Here is a 25,784-nt window from a genome sequence, read left to right on the forward strand (position 1 = left end):
CTACTCATCTGTCTTCTAAGTCATGTAGATTCATTTTCCTTTATTTTTGGTACAGCATGAGCCCACCTAATTGTTCCTAGAGTGTGCCAAATTCCATTTCTTTTCTTTTTTTAATATTTATTTATTTATTTGGCTGCGCTGGGTCTTAGTTGCAGCACATGGGATCTTTTTTTCTTTTTTTTAGCTGAGACATGCAGGATCTAATTTCCTGACCAGGGATCGAACTCAGGCCTCCTGCATTGGGAGCATGGAGTCTTAACTACTGGACCACCAGGGAAGTCCCCAAATTCCATTTCTAAAACAGGGAGCTCTGTATTTCTACTAATTATGGGCCCGTTAGCCTGTGTTGAGTGACAGTAGAATTTGTAATTTTTTTTCTTTTTTAAAGAAAATCAGAAAGCAAGGGTGCAAAGCACTTTGGTAAGTTAGTCATCAGCAATCCTGAGTCTTGATGGTTCGCATACATTTTTGTGGTTTTTAGTTCCTATATTTAATGGGAATTTTAAAGGGAGAAAGCAAAAATTCCAGAAGCAACTTAGCGTTTTTAAACGGACAGGCTTTTGCATCTTTATTGTTGAGTTTTGAATTCATTCTTGTTTTTGGTGCATAAGTATTCTTATAATCTAATGGAAATGTACATTTTAAGATCAGTATGTTCATTGTAATCATTCCTCTTTTAAGAATCTAGGTGAATTAATATTAGAATTCACTAAGGATATGCTGAAAAAGAAAATAGAAGGCTTTGAGAATTCTTTTCAATATTGTAAAAGTAATACACTGTCATTATAGGAAATTTGAGAATATAAAGAACTGAATAGAAGGAAAGAGCAGCATTGTTGTATCACCCGAAGGCAATCATTGTTCTTTTTGGTTTGTTTCTTGTCTTTTTTTCTATGGGCTTTTAAAAAATTTTCTAATCATGGTATTACATAATTTTATTTCTTGCTTTTTTCACTTAACATTATAACGTCATTTTTCCATGTTATAAAATTCAACAAATACTTTAATGTTGGCCTAATAATAATTATTAATATACAACTTATTTCACTATTATTGTATTATTGAGCCTTTAGGTTATTCTTACTTAAAGGTTTTTTTTGTTTCCTTTAAAATTATTTCTTTTTTCCTCATTATGAAAGTACTGGGTACTCAATATAGGAGATAGAAAATGAGAAGTAGAAAGAATTTAAAAACACGAGTAATTCTACTCATAACGGCAGCTATTTTGATGTATACCTTCTGGTCATTTTTCCTATGAATATTCTTTTGTGATGTTAATTTACACAAATACACAAAACTTTTGTACAAGGTTTTGTTTGTTTTTAAAGACTGTATATTGAATTAGCATTTTTCCATGTCACCAGCCTTCTTAACCATCATTCTTAATGTCTGTATAGAATTCCACTGAATAAATTCCAGTGTTTTCTTATTTATTTCCCAGTTGTGTATTTAGGTGTTTCTTAATAGATGCAAGGGTTTAAGAACTTTTTTATTTTAGTGTGAATGCTGTGTGTTTTTATAGGTTCGTCTCACCCATGAAATTAAACACAAGAATATTGTAACTTTTCATGAATGGTATGAAACCAGTAATCATCTCTGGCTAGTCGTGGAACTCTGCACAGGTAAGATCATGTAAGAAGTGCTACGATTGTAGCCACAATATATAGTTTCGAAAAAACATATGATGTAGTTTTTTTTTTTTATAAATTTATTTTATTTTATTTATTTTTGGCTGTGTTGTGTCTTTGTTGCTGTGCGTGGGCTTCCTCTAGTTGTGGCGAGCAGGGGCTACTCTTCGTTGCAGTGAGTGGGCTTCTTGTTGCGGTGGCTTCCCTTGTTGCAGAACACAGGCTCTAGATTCGCGGGCTTCAGTAGTTGTGGCACGCGGACTCAGTAGTTGTGACTCATGGGCTCTAGAGCGCAGGCTCAGTAGTTGTGGCGCACGGGCTTAGTTACTCTGCGGCATGTGGGATCATCCCAGACCAAGGCTCGAACCCGTGTCCCCTGTTTTGGCAGGTGGATTCTTAACCACTGTGCCACCAGGGAAGCCCTGATATAGTTTTTGCTATTTTCCATTTTTCTTCTATTACAAATATAAGCAGTGTTGATACTATTGAGTACGTTAACTTGAACACCTATTGCTTGATAGATATTAGGGACTGGAAAAGGGTAAAGGCGTTTGGTAAGAGGAAGACATGTAAAATTCAATTTGGGGTTAACGTTACTTTGGTATAAAATAATGCTAAATCACCTATATAACACTTAGAAATATTTTTTAGTGATTATTGATCAAAAAAGCTTTACCATTCAGTAAAAACAAAGTATTTTAGGTCAACTAGCTATTAGCTAATTAGTTTATAAAGTGCTTATCTTTTTATGCAAAGGATACTTGCTCTTAAAAACTTAAGCAATATGGAAAAATACAAAGATGAATCAACAAATACCACCACCTAGCAATAATTAGAGATAACATGTTATAGCTCTTGCTTGCTATAACTTTCTAGGACTATATACAGGAAGAAAGGTGACTAAATACATAGATACTGTATTATCTGGGCTTTCAGTTGCAGTGTCTTTAGGAAAAAATGTAACAAGTACCATGGTTAGTGTACTTCTATTTATACACTGAGTAATAATAAATCATTAAATATTAAGGTGAAATATTATTTATAGCTTTATGAATCTCCTACATACTGGCACTTAGAATTTAATGCAGTCATTAAAGAGGTTATTTGGAATAATTTATTTGCCTTTTATTTTTCTGAATCAATAGGAGGAGTCTGTGGTTTAATTACTTTCATGAGATGTACACACTTTTGAGGTAATCAGGGCACTCAACCTGTTTTACTTTTTGCTTCAGCTGTTATTTGTGACCCCTGGCCATTGTAATAGCCTAACTCTAATTTATGCCTGTGTTTGAAATGGTTCCTCACCCGCCAAACAAAATGAACAGGCCCCAAAATACTCCTACCTTCATTGCACTAATTCTGATTGAACTTTCAGATGCCAGCTAAGACTTCACTTTCTCTGAACTTGACTCCTGTTATAATCTTGACCCTAAGGAAAAAAAAAAAAGGTTTCTGGCACTTAGATGATAGGAGATGTGAGTGGGACCCTGGTAGGGTATAGAAATGGAATTTGCAGTGTGTCTGCCATTGGCCTTTCATTTCATCAGTGGTGTACGTCAGAGTTTGTGATTTTCTAACTATTAAGGAAGAGCACCTTTTTTTGTTATGCAGTTCTTGTAGAATGTGACCTAACTTTGCACAGGAGTAAACATAACTGTACTTTGCACAGTGTGATTAAAGTGCACAGCTTAGTATTTAACACTAATTTTTGTAGCTGTTTCTTTCCTGAGGGATCTGGAGTGAGAAATCACAGCACCAGAGTGATTCTCCCTTCATCCCACTGGCTTATTTATTGACTATTCTTACAGTCTGAGCAGTCATTCTCCCTGAGCTGGCTCTGGAGGGTGGAGGCTTCCATTTACGGTGCTTGGACCACTGTTTGTTAACATGTATGTTTCCCCTGCCAGACTGTCCAGGTATACTGATTTGATCATGTTTTAATGCTCAGGTCCCAGCATGGAACCTCCCAGAGGCACTGTGTAATATTGGTGGGTTAAAGTGGGTGATTTTAATCAACTTGCAGGTGGTTCCTTAGAAATGGTTATTGCTCAAGACGAAAACCTCCCAGAAGATGTTGTAAGAGAATTTGGGATTGACCTGATTACTGGATTACATCATCTTCATCAACTTGGCATTCTCTTTTGTGACATTTCTCCTGGGAAGGTAATTCATGAAAGTTTGGGTTTCCTGTTTGTGTTTCAATTCATAGGGCTTCCTCAAAGATGTTTTTATTTTTAGATACAATTTTGATATAGAACATCTTGAAATTTTAAGTGAACATTTTTTTTAAACAAAAGGAAGTACATAGTACTATGTTTTAGGTTCCTATTTAGCTACCTATTGAAGTAGCTTTTAGAAAGGGAAGTCTCCCCTCCTTTCAGGGTTCTTTGAGTAATTATTATTGCTCTTGAGGTATATGGTGAATGATGAGCTCAACAGGTCTGTAAAATAAGATTCCTCGCTCTTAAATTATAGTACACAGTTATGAGCCATTATTTTAGTTTGATGATGACGTTCTTCGCTATGTATGTATGATTCCTGATATTATGGATCAAATATTTTTCTTTTCTGGTAAAACTAATTAACCGTAAGTAGACGTGCTTCAGTGCAGTAGAGTCAGAAAACCTGCTTCGAGCCTGAGCCACATGAACACTGATATTTAGAAGCTGTGGGCCCTGGACAAGTTACCTTTTCTCTCTCTCTGTACCTTAGTTTTCTTGCCTGTGATGTGGAAGTAGATATTTCAGGGAGATTGTGAGGATTATGCATTATATTTAGGTTAAACTTTTAGGACATTTTCTTAGGGATTGTATGTGTTACTGGTCTTAGCTGCTAGTTCTTTTCCTTTGTTAATGTGAACACAATGAAATGAAAAGTTGAATATTTCCTTGTTAAACATTTCTCTAGGCCATCTATATAAGAACCTAATTAAACCTACAAAAAGCTCCGTAAAAATTCTGTATAACAAATAGAAGTTCTTGTTTGAAATATTCATATACTTGTGTCAAGACTGTAACCACTTAACTGCATTACAGCCCTGAAAGCAGCTATAGACAATATGTAAATGCATGGGTGTGCCTTTGTTTCAATAAAACTTTATTTATGGACACTGGAATGTCAGTTTCATGTAATTTTCACATGTCAAGAAATATTAGCTTATTTTCATTTTTTTCCAACTGTTCAGAAACATAAAAACCTCTCTTAGCTCATGCTTGTGCAAGCCTAGAGGCTATAACGTACCAACCTCTGTGTGGGAGCTCTTTAGTGAGGTCTAGTATCAGCTCTTTATAACCTAGGAGCTTCAGACTGATAAGTAAGGTTACTTTTATTCCAGAACTGGGGTTGGCAGAGTTCCGGCAGGATGACTGTTTCTGTAAATGGAGTTTTACTGGAACACCTACATCCTTTCATTTATGTATTGTCAGTGGCTGCAGAGTTGAATAGTCAGGACAGAAGCCTTACAGCTTGCAAAGTCCAAAATATTTACTAACTTAAAATTTTTATCTGCCCCCTGCCGGTGGTTTTCAAAGTGTGTTCCCTGTACCAGCAGCATCAGCATTACCTGGAACTTGTTAGAAATGCAGGTTCTCGGGCCCTACCCCAGGCCTGTTGAATCAGGAACTCTCAGGGTAGGGACTAGTAGTTTTTCTTAACAAGGCCTCCAGGCGCTCAAAAAAGAAGTTTAAAGATCACTGTTGTAGACTAACTGACATCCTTAGTATTTGTGACTAGAAGTTGAGGGTAAACTTTAATTTGCTTTTAAGGACCAAGAAGCCCCCTGATCCATTGCCAGGGAGGAAGAGATAAAAGTATGATTTCAACAATCAACAGATAACTTCTAATCACAAATTATATTAGCAGACTTGCGCACTTAACACATGCCAGTCACTGTCAGAAGCCCTCTGCATCGTGTATAACCTCAGTCCTTACAACAGTCCGAAGATCATTTTTTCCATTTTGTAGGTGAAGAGACAGATTTACAAAGGTTAAGTAAAGTCTGCAGGTCAGACTGCCAGTAAGTGGTGGACCTAGGGCTCAAATTAGATCTCTAACTTCAACACCCTAGTCTTAACCCTAAATCATACGTCCTCATTTGAATGAACAACCCCTAGGACAGGTGGGCTTCCAAATCCTCTTTCAACTGTCACTGAGAATAGCTGAGTATAGATTGTTTCATATACTTTCCTCTTTATCTTTCCCAAAAGACTGAGGTTTCCCTCTGTGGTTAAATGATGTGTTTTTCATCTACATCTGAGAAGGGACAATTTAATATTTGATTTTCTTACTAGTCAAATATTGGATTTATGTTTCTTTGGCTTCTTTTTTTTAAAAACTTGTAAGCATTTAATTTTCTGAGTTGTAATGAAGCAAGAAAACCAATACTCAGAGTTCTATAGTGAGATTATAAGAGGTACGGATGGAAATGCAAATTGAATAGAATTTGTTTCTAAACACATTTGTTTTTTAACCTTTATAGATACTCTTGGAAGGGCCTGGCACACTGAAGTTTAGTAATTTTTGCTTGGCCAAAGTGGAAGGTGAAAATTTGGAAGAATTCTTTGCATTGGTGGCAGCAGAAGAAGGAGGAGGTGATAGTGGGGAAAATGTACTGAAGAAAAACATGAAAAGTAGAGTCAAAGGTACGTGGAGAGCTTCCAGGTCAGGACTCTAGTTGTGGGCCGCCCAAGTCACGTGTTTAGGAGATAATATGTCCACCTTTTATGTTGCCAGTCAAAAAATGTATTAAAAATGATCAGAAGTCTGGATTTATGGATGGTTTTGTCCAGGGCCTACATTTTCCGTGTGGCTCTAATGCCGTGTGAGGCGCAGGGAACCTCTGACAAAGCCTTATCCATAGAACATTGGAACATAAGGAGGGGGGTTTTGTCTCCCTTCCTGCTGTATTCTCAGCACTTAGAACAGTGTCTGGCATACACTGGTGGCTCAGGAGATACTCAACGTTGTTGAGCAGCTGATATTCTTCTGCAAGTAAGGAAGATTTTTAAGGGTGCATCCTTGGGAGGTGGTTTTGTCAGTGAGATGGGGCCTGGGCTGTTAGATTGCTGTGCTTGAGGGGAGAGTGTGAAGTCATATTTCTTATACCAGAACTTTTGATAGAAGTGATAAAGATCTCTTTTCCTCAAGTTCCTGGTGTATGTACTTGAGACTTTGGACCACCGAAGCTCTGGTACACTCACCAGGAAGCAAAGGGCACTGAGAGAGAGAGTGGCATCCTTGGGCTTGGTGGTCATATGGCCGTGGATGAGAGGAATGAGGGAAAGGGGTGGGGGGTGGGGGGGAGCAGCGGGTTAACAGAGGCCCCATAAATACGAGCAAGGAACTTTAACTTGCAGGGCCAGTCTTGAAGTAAGATTTCACGCCCAGGAAGAAGGCTTTCTAAATCCCCAAATATCATTCCGTGGCCTCCTATGAAAATGAGTATCATGGACTATGCTTTTATATAGAAACCAAGGAGGGCAATATGTTTCAGGAACGTGTATTTGAAATTTTCCCCCAATTTTCCCCTTTCGTAAGGGGAAGAGGGCTGTGTTGTGAAGAAATGTCAGAGTTTCTAGCAGTGACACTCGATTACTTCTGAGCTTAATCTAAGAACAGTCCCCATGGTGGGCGCACATTAACCTCTTTTCCAAGGGATTGGTGATTACTCACTTCACGGTAAGAACATTCTCATTGGAAGACGGGAGGCTGTGGGTTTTGGCGAGTGCTCTGGTACTGCCCAGCTCTGTGACTTAGAGGACGTTAGAGTACCTTCCAGGCTTCAGCTGCTCTCATAAGTAAGCAAGGGAACTTTCTGTCTCTAGAATTTGGTGTTTCTATGTAATACTAAACTCTGTATCAAGTGTACATGATACACACTAGTGCTGTTCACCAAATAGGTCCTGTTCTGTTCCTCTTCTGGTTACATGGTAGGATTGCATCTTCCCTGCCAAAGCTCACCAAGTGTGCGTAGAAGTGATGCGAGTGTCTTTGGGAATTTTAAGAGCCAGTGTTTAATTTGCTACGTTCTTTGCCCATGCCTTGGTGATTGAGGAAGCATGGTTGAAATGAAGCCTGGGTCTTGGATGGACTGACTGTGAGGGTCGGGGTCCCTTGGCTGACCTGTGAGGGACGTGTAGTTTCAGTTATAAGAAAACCTGTGTGGTTAAGTCAGTGGGAATTTGGGGTGCTTACTGCTGCATAACTTAACCTATCCTATTCAAAATACTACAATCAAAGGTTCTTTTCTTTCAGCTATTTGAATTGTTAATTTAAAAAAAGAATGCACCTCAATGTGCCACACCTCTTACTCAGGTGAATATTCAAAATCTTTGTATTTTTATATATTCTCACATAGTCTTGGGAAGTGGGACCTTAATATTAGAAAACATTAAAAAATGTGAAATATGCATGAAATTATATTTATGTGCGTGTTCTCCCATCTTTTTTCACCTCACCTGGTCTCTCCTAGGTCGATTTGTGTTGGGAACAGGACAAACGCCTAACAAAGCTGTCCTTTCTCCCTTGTTCTTAGGATCTCTTATCTATACAGCTCCAGAAATTGTGAGGGGTACTGACTTCTCCATTACCAGTGACCTCTGGTCCTTGGGCTGCCTGCTCTATGAAATGTTTTCAGGTGATTAATTTCTGGTTCAGTTTAAAATCAGAGCTGGACACACACACACAAAGGTTACATCTGGAGTTTTCAAAGAGTTTACCTATAAGATGTGAAAAAGCTAGTTTTCCTAAAATTTTCTATGTACTGATTTTGGCCGACTTGCTTGGTGTCTAGGCATAAGCAGATTTGTAGGAACTTTTGACATGGAGGTATTTTTCATGATAATCATTTGGAATGTTGAAATATGCCTAACTGATGTGTCTAACTGATTATTAGTAGAAAGTCTTGTAAAGGTACCTGTGACTGTGAATTACCAGATGTATCCAGTGGCCCATGTAGCCATTGGATCATGGTTGTCCATAAGTGAATTTTGTATTTGTTAGGTTGATAAATTTTGAATTACACAACTATAAAAATACATAGACAGTGTGCCTGGTATGTACTAGGCATTCAATAATTAGTTATTGCTATATACATATTTTTTCCTGTAAATTATGCAATCCTGAACTATCTGTAGTTGAGATTTCTTAAGAATTACTGGTAACAGCAAACTGTTGTTTAATTTTGCAAGTTTTCACATGATTTCAGGAAAACCTCCGTTCTTCTCAGAAAGTTTCTCAGAATTAGTTGAAAAGATTTTTTATGAAGATCCTTTGCCACCTATTCCAAAAGGTAGGATGTTTTTATTATAAATGCAGTTAATATACTCCTTACGTGGACTAAAGCTGCACTTTTATCCCCAAAGTGTGTTTGTATTGATTCATAACCCCTCAAATTTATATTTTCTAAATAGTCACAAATTGATATTTTTAGAAATGCTAGCATTCCTTTTGCTATTTTTAAAAAGATACTGAAATGGAAAACAAAGTACTACTAAGACTTTCCCTCATTTAAAAATACAAATTATCTTGTGCTCCTATATCAGAAGAAGGCTGGTTCAAAGATTTAAGAAACTCAAACTTTTATGTCTTTTTTTGGTGTGTTCATGTGTATGTACCATTTACTTAATGTGTAGTCATGTCCCATGTAGTTATTTCTATTTAGTGCTTGAATAGGAACAAAAAGGTGTTTCTCAGTCCTTATCTTGATGAATCAGAATGCTACCCAGATAAGCTTTTAAAGTCTTTTAAGCTAGATATGGTTGTATTTTTAAAGTGTTGGCAATTTAATCATACAAAGTGTAATTAATGTAGGTCTACCATTAACAATTTTAAGAAAAGAAAAAGAAGGTACAAACATAATAAAACACTTTGCTACACAACTCAAAAGATGTGACTCTTAATTCACAAAGATGAAAAGAGGACTTTATGAAAAATAAGGTTGTGAGTTTTTAAAGAAGAAATCCTCAGTAATTAATGGAAAGAATAGAAATACGGAATATTTTCAATATTTTAAGAATCATCCTTGGTGAAAAAAACAACTCTTGATATTTTGAAAATGGTCTGTATTTCTTAAAAAGCATTTCTTTTTTATTAATTTTATTTTAGTTTTCGTAGAAATCAGTCCTTCCTGTCTCCTATAATGATGACTTCTGATTTTTTTTGCTGTTGTTTTAAGTACTCACAGTACTGAGTATTGTTTTCTCCTAATAAGTTAAAGATTTTTATGTAGGGAAGAGAAATCTGAGAATGAAGATATCAGACGTCTGGTCAAGATATCACTTTGGCCTAAGCGTAATTATTTCACAGGGATCTTGATCAGACTGTGGCCACAGTGCCTGATAGCACCATCTGTTCTGATGGCTTCGGCCATTATCTTCATGGCCACTTCTTTTAATGATAGACTGATAATTTGACCATGGTATGTATCTTTCTAATATAAAAAGACAAAACACTTGGAGATTAATGGAATTGGACATTGTCATAATATTGTGATGGTTATTTTCCTGTTAAAAAGTCTTTAAAATAAAGAGAGATCGCAAGTACTCTAATCATAGTATATTATAAAGCAAAGCTGGTCAAGTTAAGAGAAAATGGTCAGAAAATGAGGCATAATTAATAGCTGAAGACCAAGGGTATGAGTTTGTCAAGCTGGTGGTCCTTACTGGGGTTGTTCAGTGAAGAGAAAGTTTAGAGGTTAGTCAGAACTTAGTTTTTGAGATTCATATTTTTTGTGGTCCAGGGAAAAGTTTTTAATTTTTGTGTCCTGCCCCCGCTAGCCCTCTCCTGGCATTAAATGAAGACTGTAATTGTTACTATGTATTCTGTGTTCTCTTAAAAATAATTTATGTGCTTAAAATACTATTATTATGATGTTGATGTAGGGTGTGTTTTCAGCTACTTATCACTTTTTTTCTTTCTTGGGTATTACTTTGTGTATAGATTCTTCTCGTCCTAAAGCTTCTTCAGATTTTATTAATTTGCTTGATGGTTTACTTCAAAAAGATCCTCAGAAAAGGTATGTATGGGTAGTACTTTAACATGAATAGAGACTGGAATCCTTTTTGCCCTTAGTGTACTTCTAACACTGTACCGGTCTTAATATAGAAAGAACTGTTCAAAGTATCTTTTTTGAAAAAAAAGAAATCTGAGTTTACACTGCGTGGCTGCTCTCGGTTCACAGGTGTTTTTAATCATGAGGAATTTTAACTCTTTTAATGTAGCAAATAGTTGCCTCATAGGTTGACAGATTTTCTTGTAACTCCCAAATCCAAGAGGTACATTTTTTTTTTTTTTTTGCCCCCCCGTTGTGGATTTCAGGCTAAAACTGTCTTAGCCTACTCAACTAGGGATGACACTGTCAAGATACTTAATGTAATAACGACTAACGGAGCAATATTTCAATGCGATGTGATTTATGATAATCCTGTCATACTGGGAATATCAAGTGACAGGATAATAGGCACAGTGTGAATTTTCTGTGTTGCAGGGATGGCAGGAAGTTAGAAATCCTTATGGTGTGGAGTGGGGGAGGGCAGGAGGGAGTGGGGAGTGAAGAGGGGGTCTCCCTGGCGTGGGAGACAAGAGAACCTAGGTTCTGGTTCTGCCACTAGGTATCTAGGAATTTTAGGCAAGCATTTGGGGTCTCTGCTTCAGGGTATAAAATGAAGAATAAATTTAGTGTAGCATGTAATGTATCTTCATTAAATATAACCGAAAAACTGCAGAAGAAAATGTTGATTCTCGTATGAGTTGTAAGACACTCCTATGCTTACAATAGAATGCTTTTAGGATCAACGTTATTTTAGTGGATACCTCCCCAGACGTATTTGGATAAGATATAAATATACTTAATTTAACTTACTTTATTTAGAATTTATTTAGGACACATTTCCACATATTTATATCCCATATTAAATACTTTTTTGCATACATGAGACCACCCCATAATCTAGTCTTTTTCTCTCTCTCTATTTGCTTGGTTATTTTAAATGGCTGCTGATTGTACATGTAATAACCTGTAATAACAACATTGAGAGTTTTCTTGATTTAGAATATCATATACACTGACTGCTACAGTAAATATCCTATTTTTGTTGTTGTTGTTCACTTAGGCAGTTATCACCTTTGGATAATTTTCTTAAGGTGGGGTGGCTGGCCAAAGGCTGAGAACAGTAAAAAGTTTGACACATTTGCTGCATCCTAGGAACACGGGTGGGTTTATACCTCCAGCATTAGAAATTCCCCCCCCCCCATTGTTACCTACAATGGGTTTTGTTGATCTTATAAATTTTTGCTAATCTAATGGATGAAAAAAATTCCATTTTATTGGTAATTTTAATAGTGAATTTTAGGAGCCCTTTGTATAAAAGGAATATTATATGTGGTTGCAAATTCTCTCTTTTACATTTGTGTTTTAATTTTGATCAAGGTAGTTTTTATTTCAGTATGGAAATTTTGAACGATTAAATGAATCAGATACAAATTACTTTTTTGTTTTAAAATTTTAGTCGAGCTTAATCATTCTGAGTTTGAGTATACCTCAGGTATAATCTATTTAATTAATTAATTAATTTTTTGGCCGCCTCTGCGGCATGCGGGATCCTAGTTCCCCAACCAGGGATTGAACCCGTGCCTCCTGCAGTGGAAGCATGGAATCCTAACCACTGGACTGCCAGGGAATTCCCCTCAGGTATAATCTACTAGTAGTAAAATTTGATGCTTTGCTAGTGAGTCTGGGTTTTAAATATGGCCTGAAGTCATTTTAAAGTGGGTGAACTAGTTAGATAACGTTTTTTGACTTCTAAAGAGAAGCGTGACTCTGGATATAGTCATGAGGTTGATAATCTTGTTTCTTTCTGAATGAAGTTCTAAAAGTGAAGTTCCAACAAGAATGTGTGAAACAAATCTGATCTATGTAACTGGGGCATGTCCTGGGAATTCTCCATGGTAAATCATGTTAAAATAGATTTTTAACATTTATGTTTTATAAAGATTAACTTGGGCAGGACTACTGCAGCATTCATTTTGGAAGGATGCTTTCACTAGAAAAGATCAGGACTCAAGCAACGAGGATTCCAGTGTCAGGTAGTATAAGCTTATTTTTGTGTGTGGGGCATGGTTATTAAACACTTGTACCCTTGCTATTCTATTTCTGCAGCATCAATGACATGAATTTCTATGCCTTCATAATAGGAGAAAATCAAGCATGTGTTTAATTAAGGGTTGCTTAAAGAGTTCAGTCATGACATTTTGTGTTCTTGATTTTGCTCATTTTCTGGTCAATTGTTTATCCAGGCAGGGATTTAGTATGGTCGTCATTAGTTTTTGTTCATTGTGTTCAGCTGGCTTCCCACCTTGTCAGCACATGGTAGGATCTCATTTCCCCTTTCAAGTTAGGTGCAGTCATGTGACTTGCTTTGGCTAATAAAATGTGAGCAGACGTGACCTGTGTTATTTCTGGATAGAAACTCAAAGAGCCACTGTGGGATGTGCCACATTTCTTTCTCTTGATGAAGTAATTGGGAAGGAAATGTCCACGTGGAGTTGCTCTCAGGCTGGGTCTTTAGTGACCATGATGAGCATAGCTTTCCTGCCAGCCTTCAGTGGCTATGTGCTTGAGTGAGACATAAAGCTAGGAGATTCTGAGTTCTAGGATTTGTGGATTTTGTGTTACCACAGTATAACTTAGTTCATCCTGACTAATCCACTTCACTTTTATTATAAAATCTTTTTAGCCCAGGACAGTTATAAAAGTGATGGTATTTTCAAAAAATTAATTAATTTTTGGCTGTGTTGGGTCTTAGTTGTGGCATGTGGGATCTTTTGTTGCAGCTTGCAGGCTTCTCTCTAGTTGTGGTGCACAGGCTCAGCAGTTATGGCGCCTGGGCTTAGTTGTCCCACGGCATGTGGGATCTTAGTTCCCTGATCAGGGATTGAACCTGTGTCCCCTGCGTTGGAAGGTGGGTTCTTAACCACTGGACCACCAGGGAAGTCCCAAAGTGATGATATTTTGAAAAGAACAAGGTGAGAAGTAGATGAATAGAGGCAAAGTCCAGATAATTGACTCCCCCTCTCCTCCATTCATTCGATGGTAAGTGGTTGTCTGATTCTTAATTTGAATCTTGTAAATTCAGTGTATTGGATAGAGAAGTCTGAATTCTATTTAAGGTCTCTCCCAAACTTCGGTTTCTGTGATCCATTGAGCTTCAACTATGTTTTCACATTGTATCAGACTCTCTGAAAAGTACAGAAACCTGGGCTTAGGACCTGGTCCATCAGTGTCAGCAAATCCCAGGACACCTTTCACCTTAATTTGTCAACTTCCTTTTAATCTGTATGCCTTTTATTTCTTTTTCTTGCCTTACTTCCCTTGCTGGGACTTTTTCGGTAAGGTAATGAATGAGGAGTGATGAAAATGAACACATTGCCTGGTTTCTCATTTTAGAATGAAAGCATTCAGCCTTTACTTGTTAAATATGATGAGCTGGAGGTTTTTGTAGCTTCCCCTTTTCAGTTTGAATGAATGTTAAATTTTGTCATTCTTTCTGTATCATTTGATATGATCACGTGGTTTTTCTTCTTTAGACTCTCATTATGGGCTCTTACATAAAGTGTTTTTCATATATTGAGGCAGCCTTGCCTTCCCACAATAAACCCCACTTAGTCATGGTGTATTATAGTTTTTATGTCTTGATGGATGTGTTTGGGACCAAGTAGCAGTAGGACAAGGAGAGAGGAGAAAAAAGAGAACAGAGCGACAGGGATTTGCTTCACATTCTTGGGGGTCATAACTCTGGCTAGAGAAGAGAATGTTCCTCCTTCAGGGTTTTAGGCACTGGCCAGAAGCGGCTACTGTCCCCTGTAGCTGCTGCAGGATTACCTGCAGGCTGGGGAAGGACAAAATGGAAAAAGCAAAAGCAAAAGAGCAAACAAAAAACTAGGGTGTTTCCACTGCTCTGACCCTTAGGGGTCCCATTTCCTGTTCCTTGGAACAGAAATAGAGGGCTTCTCTTGGGGCTCCTGTCTCTATTCACTGCTTTTGAGTCCAGGTCGAACAATACTGGAAGGGAAAAAAATAAAAGGGAAACTCACTACTGGTTCAGTGATATCTTGAGTTCTGGTTTACTTCTCCGATCTGCCTGCTGTTACTTATTTTTCAGGGATAAGGTTTATAGGCTTCTTAGTACAATACCTACCATGTAGTAAGTGCTCCTTTTAGCTACTCAATGAAAAATATTACTTTTCTGACTCGCTAGTTGTTTTTTTTTCTGGCCACGCCACACAGCTTGCAGGATCTTAGTTCCCCGACCAGGGATTGAACCTAGGCCCTGGCAGTGAAAGAGTGGAGTCCTAACCACTGGACCACCAGGGAACTCCCTCTAACTCAGTAGTTTTGCCAAATGTCCTGTGCAGTTTAAGTATCTTTTCCAGCCTCTTGTTTGACAGAGAAAACTCTACAGAAAGCTCAGTAGTAAGCTTGATTGTGTTGGGTTTCTATCGTTGAACAGCAGAAACCTGGAGTATTCTGGGTCACAAGATTCCAAGGAGCTTCTCAAGAGCCCTCATTGTGGACAAGCAAAAGGGGAGAAGAGTGGTGAGCAGCTCAGTCACTCGTTCAGACTAGGTGAGCTTTCATTTGGCACTCTTGAACTCAATGCTATTTCTGAGAGTTCCTAATTTGCGTTACCTTTCTCTTTAAATCTCTGTGTACATCGTGCCCTGCTCATATTTTTGTTCATTGATGGATATTGTTTTATCTTCCTGCCACAGAAAATCCATCTGAGTTGCGGCCTAAGAGCACTCTTGGGGGTCAGTTGAATGAGTCCATGTTTCTTCTCAGGTATGTAAAATGACAGAGCAATAAGGGATCCATGGGAGATGAAAGTGAAATCTTCTTCAAGTGTCTGTTGTCTGGCTGGTAAACCATGTTACACAGAAATAAAGGACAGGGAGAAATGCAAATTCCAGTCTCACTTTCTACTTTCAAAGTTACTGTTAAGTGCTGGCCAATGGAATGTAGACGTCGCTACGTATTTTTAAAAAATTTTAACCAAACCACCTTATTTTTCCTATTTATAAGGGTTAATTAAAACTTTTTCATTTTGTACTTCTACTTCAAATAAAATTGAATTTAAAATTTCAGAACTCCAGCTTTATTTAGATAAAGACTTATAGAAAAAGGACAGGTTGTGTTTTTATTTAAATGTCGCTTTATCTGGGAGGCTTAAACAATATTTGCAATCATTGAAATAATAAAATCAGAATGGTATTTAAAGTGACTAAGACCAGTGTATTTAAAATTTTATTAATGTGTAAATATTGTGTTATATTTTATTTATAGTTTTAGTCTCATAGAGAAATAGTTTAATTTCATGACATAGGGGTTATAATGATAAACTAAAATTTCCTGATTTGTTTTACTCATATTTAAATATAAAGCATGTTAAATTTATTTATATATATCTTAGGCATTTTAAATTCAGTTTTTAAAAAAAAATTTTGTACAATCTCTGGTATATTTTATGACCTAAGTAAGTCCTCGTTTAATGAATGAATAAAAAGGCAAGTAGATGAAGAAGGGGTGATATTTGGAAATTTGAAGGAATTCATTAAAAGAGACCGTAATGATCTGAATGGAAGAATTTCTTAAAATGCAGAAAACTCAAAATCAGAGATGTGGGTGTAATGGAGTGGTCCACAGAGTATGGCAGCCATCGATAAGTGTAGGAGGAATCATTAAAAATAGATACAGAATATAACTTGTTGCTTAAGTAGGTACCAAGGTAATTTTCCATTTCAAATATTTTATGAAATAAAATTGTAAACCTTGTCTATGCTTTGTAGAATATCTGTTCTATTTTATTATGTTAATCCTGCCTAGATCAGCAGACATTAAAAAAATAAAATCTTTTTTTTAGGTTTCTGGTTAAAACAGAAAATACTGTATATAGTATAGAAGCTCCAAATTAAAAAAACAATTACCCAGGAAATTACTTTGAAAACAGTTTAAAAAAATTAGTGTCATAAACACAAATTAGAGTTTAAAGTTTTTAAAATCTAACGAGGTCACATAGAATCATCATATTCTACCATTTTTCATGAGATGTGTTTTTTAACCCAGAAAATAGTAAACAGGATAAAGTTTCTGAAATGTGAGTAATGTTAACTGGTGTGTACTTTTCAGTTCTCGTCCGACTCCAAGAACTAGCACTGCAGTGGCATTAAATCCTGGTGAGGCTATGACTCAAAATTCACCACAGAAGACTTCTCCCTTGACCAAAGTAAGCAGAGATGGAATTTTCTTTTTTCTTTTTGCGTAGGATACAGGGATTCAGAAGAATAATTGCAAGTTAATCTCTGAACTGTGTTTTTAATTGCCAAATTTACAACTGAGTCATCTTCCTTGATTATCACTGGTTTTTCTAGTAAGTACTCTTAAGAGAGAGGTGCTTCATAGGTGTTTTTTTGATAACAGCTTTATTGAGATATAATTGACACACCATATAATTCACCCATTTAAAGTGTATAATTCAGGGGCTTTTAGCATAGTCACAGAGCTATGCAGTCATCAGCACAGTCAGTTTTAGATTGCTCATCATTCTGCAAAGAAGCCCTGTACTCATTAGCAGTCACTCCTATTTTCTTCCAGTTTCTCTACCCTCTTGCCTGAGGCAACCACTAATCTACTTTCTGTCTTTATAAATATGCCTATCCCGGACATTTCATATAAATGGGATCATGAAATATGTGATCTTTTGCGACTGGCTTTTTTCACTTAACGTAATGTTTTTAAGATTCATCCAAATTGTACCATGTATCAATACTATATTCCTTTTTACTACCCAGTAATATTCTGTTGTATATACCACATTTTATTTTTCCATTCATTCATTTGTGGACATTTGGACGGGTTTCCCCTTTTGGCTATTCTGAGCGATGCTGCTATGAACATTTGTGTACATCGTTGTGTGGGTGTGTGTTCTATGCTGTATCATATGGTAACTGTTTAACCTTTTGAAGAACCGCCAAATTGTTTTCCAAAGCTGCTGTACCATTTTACATTCTCAGCACCAGTGTATGAGGGTTCCAATTTTTGCACATCCTCACCAAAACTTGTTATTATGTCTTTTAAAAAATTGTGGTAAAATACACATTACATAAAATTTACCGTTTTAACCATTGTTAAGTGTACAGTTTGGTGGCATTAAGTACGTTCACACTGTTATGTAACCATCACCACTATCCATTCCTCCCTACCCATCCCTCCCCCCAACCCCACCCGCTGGCAACCACTGTTCTACTTTCTGCTTCTATGAATTTGCCTAGTAACCTTATATAAGTGGAATCACACAATATTTGTCCTTTTGTATCTGGCTTATTTCACTTAGCATAATGTCTTCATGATCCATCCATGTTGTAGCGTGTATCAGGAATTTCATTCCTCCTTAAGTCTGGATAATATTCCATTGTGTGTATGTACCAATTTATTAATTCATCTTTTGATGCACACTTGGGTTGCTTCAACCTTTTGGTTATTGTGAATAGTGCTGCATCGTCTCTTTCTGGTTACAGCCATCTTGTAGGTGTGAAATTATATCTCACTGTTGTTTTAATTTGCATTTCCCTGTTGGCTAATGATGTCGAGCATCTTTTCATGTGCTTATTGGCCATTTGTATATTTTCTTTGGAAGAATGTCTATTCAAACCTTTTGCCCATTATTGAGTTGTAGGGGTTCTTTATATATTACAGATATATGATTTATAAACATTTTCTTCTGTTCTGTGAATTGTCCTTTCACTTTCTTGATGGTGTCCTTCGAAGCACAAAGGTTTTAAATTCTGATGTAGACCAAATTATCTTTTTTGTGTGTTTGTTGTTGCCTGTGTACTCTTGGTGACATAACTAAGAAACAGTTGTCTAAGATCATAAAGGTTTATTTCTATGCTTAGCTCTTACATTTAGGTCTGTAATCCATTTTGAGTTAGTTTTTGCATATGGCATGAGGTAGGGGGTCCAACTTCTTTGTTTTGCATGTGGATATCCAGTTGCCTCAGCACCGTTTGTTGAGAAGGCTCTTCTTTCCCAAGACATTAAATAATGTCTTGGAATTCCTGTTGAATATTAATGAACTTTAAATGTGAAGGTTTACTTCTGGGCTCTCAGTTCTATTCCATTGATTGATACGTCTTTCGTCATGCTACTAGCACACTGTCTTAATCACTGTGGCTTTTTAAGTAAGTTTTGAAATTAGGAAGTATGATTTCTGACTTTGTTCTTTTTCAGAGTTTTTTGTTTTTGGCTATTCTGGGTCTCTTGCATTTCCATATGAATTTTAGGATCAGTTCGTCAGTTTCTGCAAAGAAGCCAGCTGGGATTGTGACAGCAATTGTGTTGAATCTCTAGGTCAATTTGAGGAGTATCGCCATGCTAACAATATAAAGTTTTCTTCCACAAACATGGGATGTCTTTCTATTTATTTAGTTATTCTTTAATTTCTTTCAATCATAGTTTTTTTGAATGCAGAAATATTTTGAAGTAAAAAATTTGCCAAGTTATCATTTATTGTACTTATTGCAGTTGTTGCTGTATTTTTTATGTAATGTGAAATGCATTCGAACCATGTGAAACTTAATTTTGTATTGAAATGAAATGTAAATAGGTTGTAATAAAATCTCACGTGCTAATAATTGTTTGGTTATATGTGAGATAGAAAATCAGTGTAAAAGTAAAAAATGCATTCTGAAATGCGATAGATGTTGAATTTCTTCTGCCAGATGTTTATTGTGGAGGAGTGTATGTAATTATTTTATTGAGAATATTTAAGCACTAATTATGTAAGGGAGCTTATGTTTTGTAATTTTTTAAAATAAATTTCTAAGTTTGTTTACTGGCTGCGTTGAGTCTTTGTTGCTGCGCATGGGCTTTCTCTAGCTGTGCCGAGCAGGGGCTTCTCTTGTTGCGGAGCACGGGCTCTAGAGCACAGGCTCAGTAGTTGTGGCGCACGGTCTCAGTTGCCCCGCATAATGTGGGATCTTCCCGGACCAGGGCTCGAACCCGTGTCCCCTGCATTGGCAGGCGGAGTCTTAACCACTGTGCCACCAGGGAAGCCCTTATGTGTTCATTTATAAACAAGGGAACATAATTTTATGACTTAATTTTTTCATTTAATATGTAGGACCTCATTGCAATTTTTTTTTTTTTTTTTTTTTTTTTTTGCGATATGCGGGCCTCTCACTGTTGTGGCCTCTCCCGTTGCAGAGCACAGGCTCCGGACGCGCAGGTTCAGCGGCCATGGCTCACGGGCCCAGCCGCTTCGCGGCATATGGGATCCTCCCGGACCGGGGCACGAACCCGCGTCCCCTGCATCGGCAGGCGGACTCTCTACCACTGCGCCACCAGGGAAGCCCTCATTGCAATTTTTGATTAGTTTATTCCTGAGCATTTTATTTAACAGCTTATTTTTTGCTATTGTGAATGGGATGTCGTATTTTTATAACCTGTTTTTGTGCATACATTCACTTTATGTATATGAAATTAATTTCTACATATAATTTTCTAATTGGTCTACCTTACTCATTTTTAGATTATTGTAAAAGTTTTTCAGTTGACTTCATTTTGGCTTTTCTTTCAAGTTTATCTGTTTTGAAAGTCCATGTTCTTAAATTTTCTTTAACATATTTTTTTACAAAAGTTCCTCCTTACTTATTCTTCATGTGTTTTTAATATGTCTGTCTTCTAAATTGAAGAAGGGTTGTTGTGGTTTCCAGGAACTTTGTTAGCTAATTATTCTGTCCCTTACCTTAGTTTTGGATCATTTCCTTTTCTACTTAACCTTTCACTTCACTGATTTGATTTTCTGGTTAGCATTTTTTCGGTCAAAGTTTCAGTGGAAGTTCTTAATGCATAAATCCTCTTTTTTTTTTTTTTTTTGTCTGATGTGAAATACTAAGGCATAGCACTAGGAATAAAAGTTGAGTTTTGGGCTTCCCTGGTGGCGCAGTGGTTGAGAGTCCGCCTGCTGATGCAGGGGACGCGGGTTCGTGCCCTGGTCCGGGAGGATCCCACATGCCGTGGAGCAGCTGGGCCCGTGAGCCATGGCCTCTGAGCCTGCGCGTCCGGAGCCTGTGCTCCGCAACGGGAGAGGTCACAGCCGTGAGAGGCCCACGTACCGTAAAAAAAAAAAAAAAAAAAAAAGTTTAAGGAGAGCACAAAGAAACATCTTGAATAACTGATGGGGAACATCTAGTTATTCATTTTCATTATGTGTCAATTCCGCTTTAACTAGGATTTGTAAAGATGTGGGTGTTTAATACTTATATAACAGGTCAGTACTTCAGCTTGAAATTTTTTATGCTGTAATTTAAATTTCATATTGAATATTCTGTAAAGCAGAAATAAGCTGATTAATTTTTGGTCGATGAAATATAACAACCCTGCTGGTAACTGAAAGACCAATTTGTCTCATCATAGTTTAGAACATCAAACTGTAGAAGATCTGTTTTCTAGTTCTAACCAGCCATTGTGGTAAACACGAGCAAGTCAGTTACTTTCTCTGAGCCTTGTTTTTTTCATCTGTAAAAATGGGAATAATGATACACTAGATTTAGGAGTTTTGTGAAGATCAGATGAGACTGTCTGTGGAAGTGTTTTGAATAGCAGTGGAGGTCCATTGATACAGGTGACTTTTTTCAGTGGAGTCTACTCAGCATCTTACTAGCTCCGTCTCAAAGCTTTTCACTAGTCACAGAAACTGGGTCTAATTTTTGTTCTTGTTTCAGATTACAAGTGGACACCTGAGTCAGCAGGACCTGGAGACCCGGATGAGAGAGCTTATCTACACAGACTCAGATCTTGTCATCACCCCAATTATTGACAATCCGAAGGTGCGGGAAGGCACCCTAACAACCGAGGGCTGAAATCTGGGTGATGTTTTCATTCCCAGTATACTTTGCCTTATTTTCCTTTTTTAAAAAAATTATTTATTTTTTGGCCATGCTGCATGCGGGATCTTAGTTCCGGGACCAGGGATTGAATCCACGCCCCCTTTCAGTGGAAGCGCAGTCTTTTTTTTTTTTTTTTTTTTGTGGTACGTGGTCCTCTCACTGTTGTGGCCTCTCCCGTTGCGGAGCACAGGCTCCGGACGCGCAGGCTTAGCGGCCATGGCTTACAGGCCCAGCCGCTCCGCGGCATGTGGGATCTTCCCGGACCGGGGCACGAACCCGCGTCCCCTGCATTGGCAGGTGGGCTCTCAACCACTGCACCACCAGGGAAGCCCGGAAGCGCAGCCTTAACTGCTGGACCACTAGGGAAGTCCCTTCTTTGCCTTATTTTCTCTCCTGTTCTTGTTGTCGTCTGCTTTTCTTTCTTTCTTACCACGTGTCTATATTCCTAACCCTCACCCCTTCTGTAACCCTCTCCTCTTCCTGCGTCACTCTTTCACTGGAAGGGTAAGTTTTCTTCCCCCTTTGCAGCAGCTCTGCCTGTCAGTACATGAGCTGGAGAGTACATGAGCTGGAGAGTGGCTGCTGACTTCTAGACCTCAGACCTTAGCCTCAGTCCCTTCATTTCTCCATACTTACTTAGGTGAATTACTCCAGACATTCTCCTCGCTGATGTGCTGTGAAGGCAGATGTCAGGGAGCAGCGCTCACCAGACTGGGGTGGGTGGGCAGATCACAGGGAGACCACACCTCTCATAGGTTGTCAGGATTGTAGGGCAGATGATGGGGAGACACGGGGAGCTTGGGGAGTCTTGGTTACAATGCACTTCTAACCCAGTGGGATTTTCATTGCTTCACATCTTTGGAATATAATACTGTATTAGGGAATGATGAGTACTCTCCTTGGAAAAGGAAATTAATTTCTCAGTTCCTCTGTTTTCTGTTGATTTCCAGCTTCAACACACATTTCACCACCCATTATGCATTTTTATTTTCTTCCTTTTTTTAAAATGTTTTTTTCTTTATTAATTTATGACTGTTTCATCTCACTGGGGAAGTTTCTATAGTTTGGAACAAAAGGCTTCTTAGATCAATGTTTATTTACTAGATAGACAACATTTAATATAGATTACTCAGCTATTTGTCATAATGGAGCTCTCTTTTTATGCATTCAGGTATCTGGCAGAGTAACTGTATATTATACCAAATTTAATGTGTAACAGGGTATTTTCCCAGTGGAACTTCTAGAACAATTTGTGCTATCTTTTGACCATATTCTGTGTTTCTTTCTTTTTATAACCAGACTTAGTTGTTTCTGGGAAACCTTAGAAGTTTTTTTTTTTTTTAACTTTTAATTTTGAACTAATTTTAGACTTAAAGGTTCAAAAATAGTAGACTTCCTGTATACCTTTTACCCAGCTTCTCTTAGTGTTAATATTGTACAGGAACACAGTACTGTTAGCAAAACCAGGGGATTGACATTGGTACAGTGCTGTTAACTGATGAGCTGATTTGAATTTCATCAGTTGTGCCACCAGTGCCCTTCTTCTTATGTTCCAGGATCCCATGTTACAGTTGTTTTTTTTTTTTTTTTTGCGGTACCCGGGCCTCTCACTGTTGTGGCCTCTCCCGTTGCAGAGCGCAGGCTCAGTGGCCATGGCTCACGGGCCCAGCCGCTCCGCGGCATGTGGGATCTTCCCGGACCGGGGCACGAACCTGTTTCCCCTGCATCGGCAGGCGGACTCCCAACCACTGCGCCACCAGGGAAGCCCTACAGTTGGTTTCTATGCCTCCTTAGTTTGCTCCAATCTGTCTTTGTCCTTCACAGTCATGTGGTAATTTCATATTCTTTCCTTGTCTCTCATGACCTTGACACTTTGAAGAGTACTGGGCAGGTATTAATATTTTGTAGAATGTCCCTCAATTTGGGTTTGCCTAAGTGTTTCTCATGATTAGAATGAGGATATGCATTTTTGGTGAGAATACTACCAGCAGAAGTTTAAAAGATGCTCTATAGAGAGGTTTTGGAGAAGTTAGACATAGAAATGATGGTTGAATTTTTTTTTTAATTAAGTATTTTTGGCTGCATTGGGTCTTCATTGCTGCATGCGGGCTTTCTGTAGTTGCGGCGAGCGGGGGCTACTCCTCATTGCGGAGTGCGGGTTTCTCATTGTGGTGGCTTCTCTTTGTTGTGGAGCATGGGCTCTAGGCACATGGGCTTCAGTAGTTGTGGCACTCGGGCTCAGTAGTTGTGGCTCGCGGGCTTAGTTGCTCCGCAGCATGTGGGATCTTCCCAGACCAGGGCTTGAACCTGTGTCCCCTGCACTGGCAGGAGGATTCTTAACCACTGGGCCACCAGGGAAGTTAGATGGTTGAATTTTTTAATTAAAAGTGTCATGTTGAAGTACCCCAGCTATTCCAAACTCATGGATCCAGCTGCTATACACTTTCCTCACTTTGCTCAAGGAAATCGTGTGCTTTCCTATTCATGAAGTTGTATCTTTGCCAATTCAGTCATCAAGTCCTCACCACTCTTCAAGACCTCATGCCACTTTCCAGGTCTTCCATAAACCCTGCCCTGACCACATCAACCTAAAGTCTTTTCTGATTCTCTATCTTTTTAGAAACATTTCTCTGAAGTATTTTGTCTGTAATTATGTCCCGCCTGTTTTGCATTCTAATTTAAATATCTTATGTTTTTCTGTTGTTTCACAGATGTTTGTCTTATCTTTCTACCCAGTGTGTCAGCTCTGTGGCAGTAGGATCATGTCTTTGTATCCCACTTAGCATAGTGCCTCACCCTAGCAGGTATCCAATAAATATTTGTTGAGTAAATAAATTTCTAACCTAGAGGTAAATTAGCCTAAGAGTAAGCCAGGATAGGGTGACCCTTTTCCATGATGCTTTATTTTATTGAAGATATCAATTGAAATGATTTTATTTTATGCATTATTACCTATATTTGTATATTTTAATCTGAAGGGGCTTTGTTGAATGCTTATTCTTTTTGGTGATAAATTTTACAGTGTTCTTTTCTGTCCTCATTGATTTATAATCTGATATAGGAGACATATCAGGAGATAGATACCCATCCTAAAAGGTTTTGTTTTGTTTTTTTAACCACAGATAATGAAACAACCACCAATTAAATATGATCCAAAAATATTGCATCTACCAGCACATTCAGGTAGGATCATAAAGGGCTTATCAAGCACATAGATTCATGGCGGACAAATACAAATATGAAATTTAATAGCAAATGGAATGTTTTATTTATGAATAGTTAAATTTTTATTTTCTTGCCAACTGGCTATATTCTTGAGACACTGTATAAATTATTAACAACCTGTAATCCATTTGAGCCAGCGTTTGACCTTACTCAGCTGGGTGTAGACTGCTCAGTAGTCTTGTGAGTGGGAAAGTTCCTATGAAACCGGGCGAGTTTTCCTGTTGAACGGGTGGGCCCTCCTCCTGTCCTTTCCCTTGTAAAGCCAGTTGAAATTCCAACATTAATGGTGCTTTTATGGGTACAGAAGGTTGGAAACCACAATGAAGAATCGAGATTCTACTTGAGGGAGTGGGGCAGTTGAGATCAGGGTCAGATGGTTGGTTCACTTTTGTGGGGTTGATGTAGGACTGGAGATACTTAAAGGTTGATTGTTACATTCCCTTTCCCCTAACAGAGTCTTACTTAGGGTGAGTATAAGAATTTTTCTTATACCTTAAACTTTGATGTATTTTGTTTGATAAGTTATATTTTAAGCTGTTAAACTAGATCTGGAAGAATTCTTCATCATAGAGTAGAATCTACGATTTGAGATCAAATCAAAGTAAATTCAAAATAAACAACATAGGTTCAAATTGAAATAAACTGTTCCAAGTAGAAGCACTATTTATGAAAACTTAGAGGAAAATTATCTCAAAATAATATTATTCCGTCCCTTTCCCCCTTTACTTTGAATTATTTTAGGAAATTATTGTTATAGCTTATTTTGTTTAAATATAGAGATTAGGTGAAACTATGTTAATTTTAGCTGGCATTTCATTTCCCAGTTTTTGTCTTTTGTTTGTATAGGGGTTTGGAGGTGGGACTCCCAGATGATTTCAGCTTTGTATTAACCTGGTTATGTTTACTAGTAATTTCACTGGGACCTTATAACATCTGTAGAAATTTTGGCTTTTCCAGTACTTCAAGGCTAGGTTGCTTTATTTATGCAAA

The 25,784-nt window shown here is 37.7% G+C and overlaps 1 protein-coding gene across 6 annotated transcripts in view; it reads left to right on the forward strand.

The window, feature by feature from the left end:
- ULK4 (unc-51 like kinase 4) overlaps window positions 1-25,784 on the forward strand; it is a 521,183-nt gene that overhangs the window by 12,417 nt on the left and 482,982 nt on the right. For 4 of the 6 annotated variants that reach the window (XR_013830122.1, XR_013830123.1, XM_079933605.1 and 1 more), the window contains exons 3-14: window positions 1,523-1,622; window positions 3,652-3,791; window positions 6,106-6,268; window positions 8,161-8,262; window positions 8,833-8,916; window positions 10,566-10,641; window positions 12,618-12,710; window positions 15,134-15,249; window positions 15,396-15,465; window positions 16,810-16,906; window positions 21,405-21,509; window positions 24,692-24,752. Coding sequence is in view for 4 of the 6 variants with exons in the window: in XM_079933605.1 (XP_079789731.1) it covers window positions 1,523-1,622; window positions 3,652-3,791; window positions 6,106-6,268; window positions 8,161-8,262; window positions 8,833-8,916; window positions 10,566-10,641; window positions 12,618-12,710; window positions 15,134-15,249; window positions 15,396-15,465; window positions 16,810-16,906; window positions 21,405-21,509; window positions 24,692-24,752 (1,207 nt within the window). In the remaining 2 variants the exon portion in view is untranslated. Of the gene's footprint in view, window positions 1-1,522; window positions 1,623-3,651; window positions 3,792-6,105; window positions 6,269-7,880; window positions 7,941-8,160; window positions 8,263-8,832; window positions 8,917-10,565; window positions 10,642-12,617; window positions 12,711-15,133; window positions 15,250-15,395; window positions 15,466-16,809; window positions 16,907-21,404; window positions 21,510-24,691; window positions 24,753-25,784 lie in introns of those variants that run through there. The other 2 variants (XM_079933606.1, XM_079933608.1) reach the window with 2 other exon arrangements.

The sequence above is a fragment of the Stenella coeruleoalba genome (assembly GCF_951394435.1).
Source record: "Stenella coeruleoalba genome assembly, chromosome: 10".
Classification (NCBI taxonomy): Eukaryota; Metazoa; Chordata; class Mammalia; order Artiodactyla; family Delphinidae; genus Stenella; species Stenella coeruleoalba.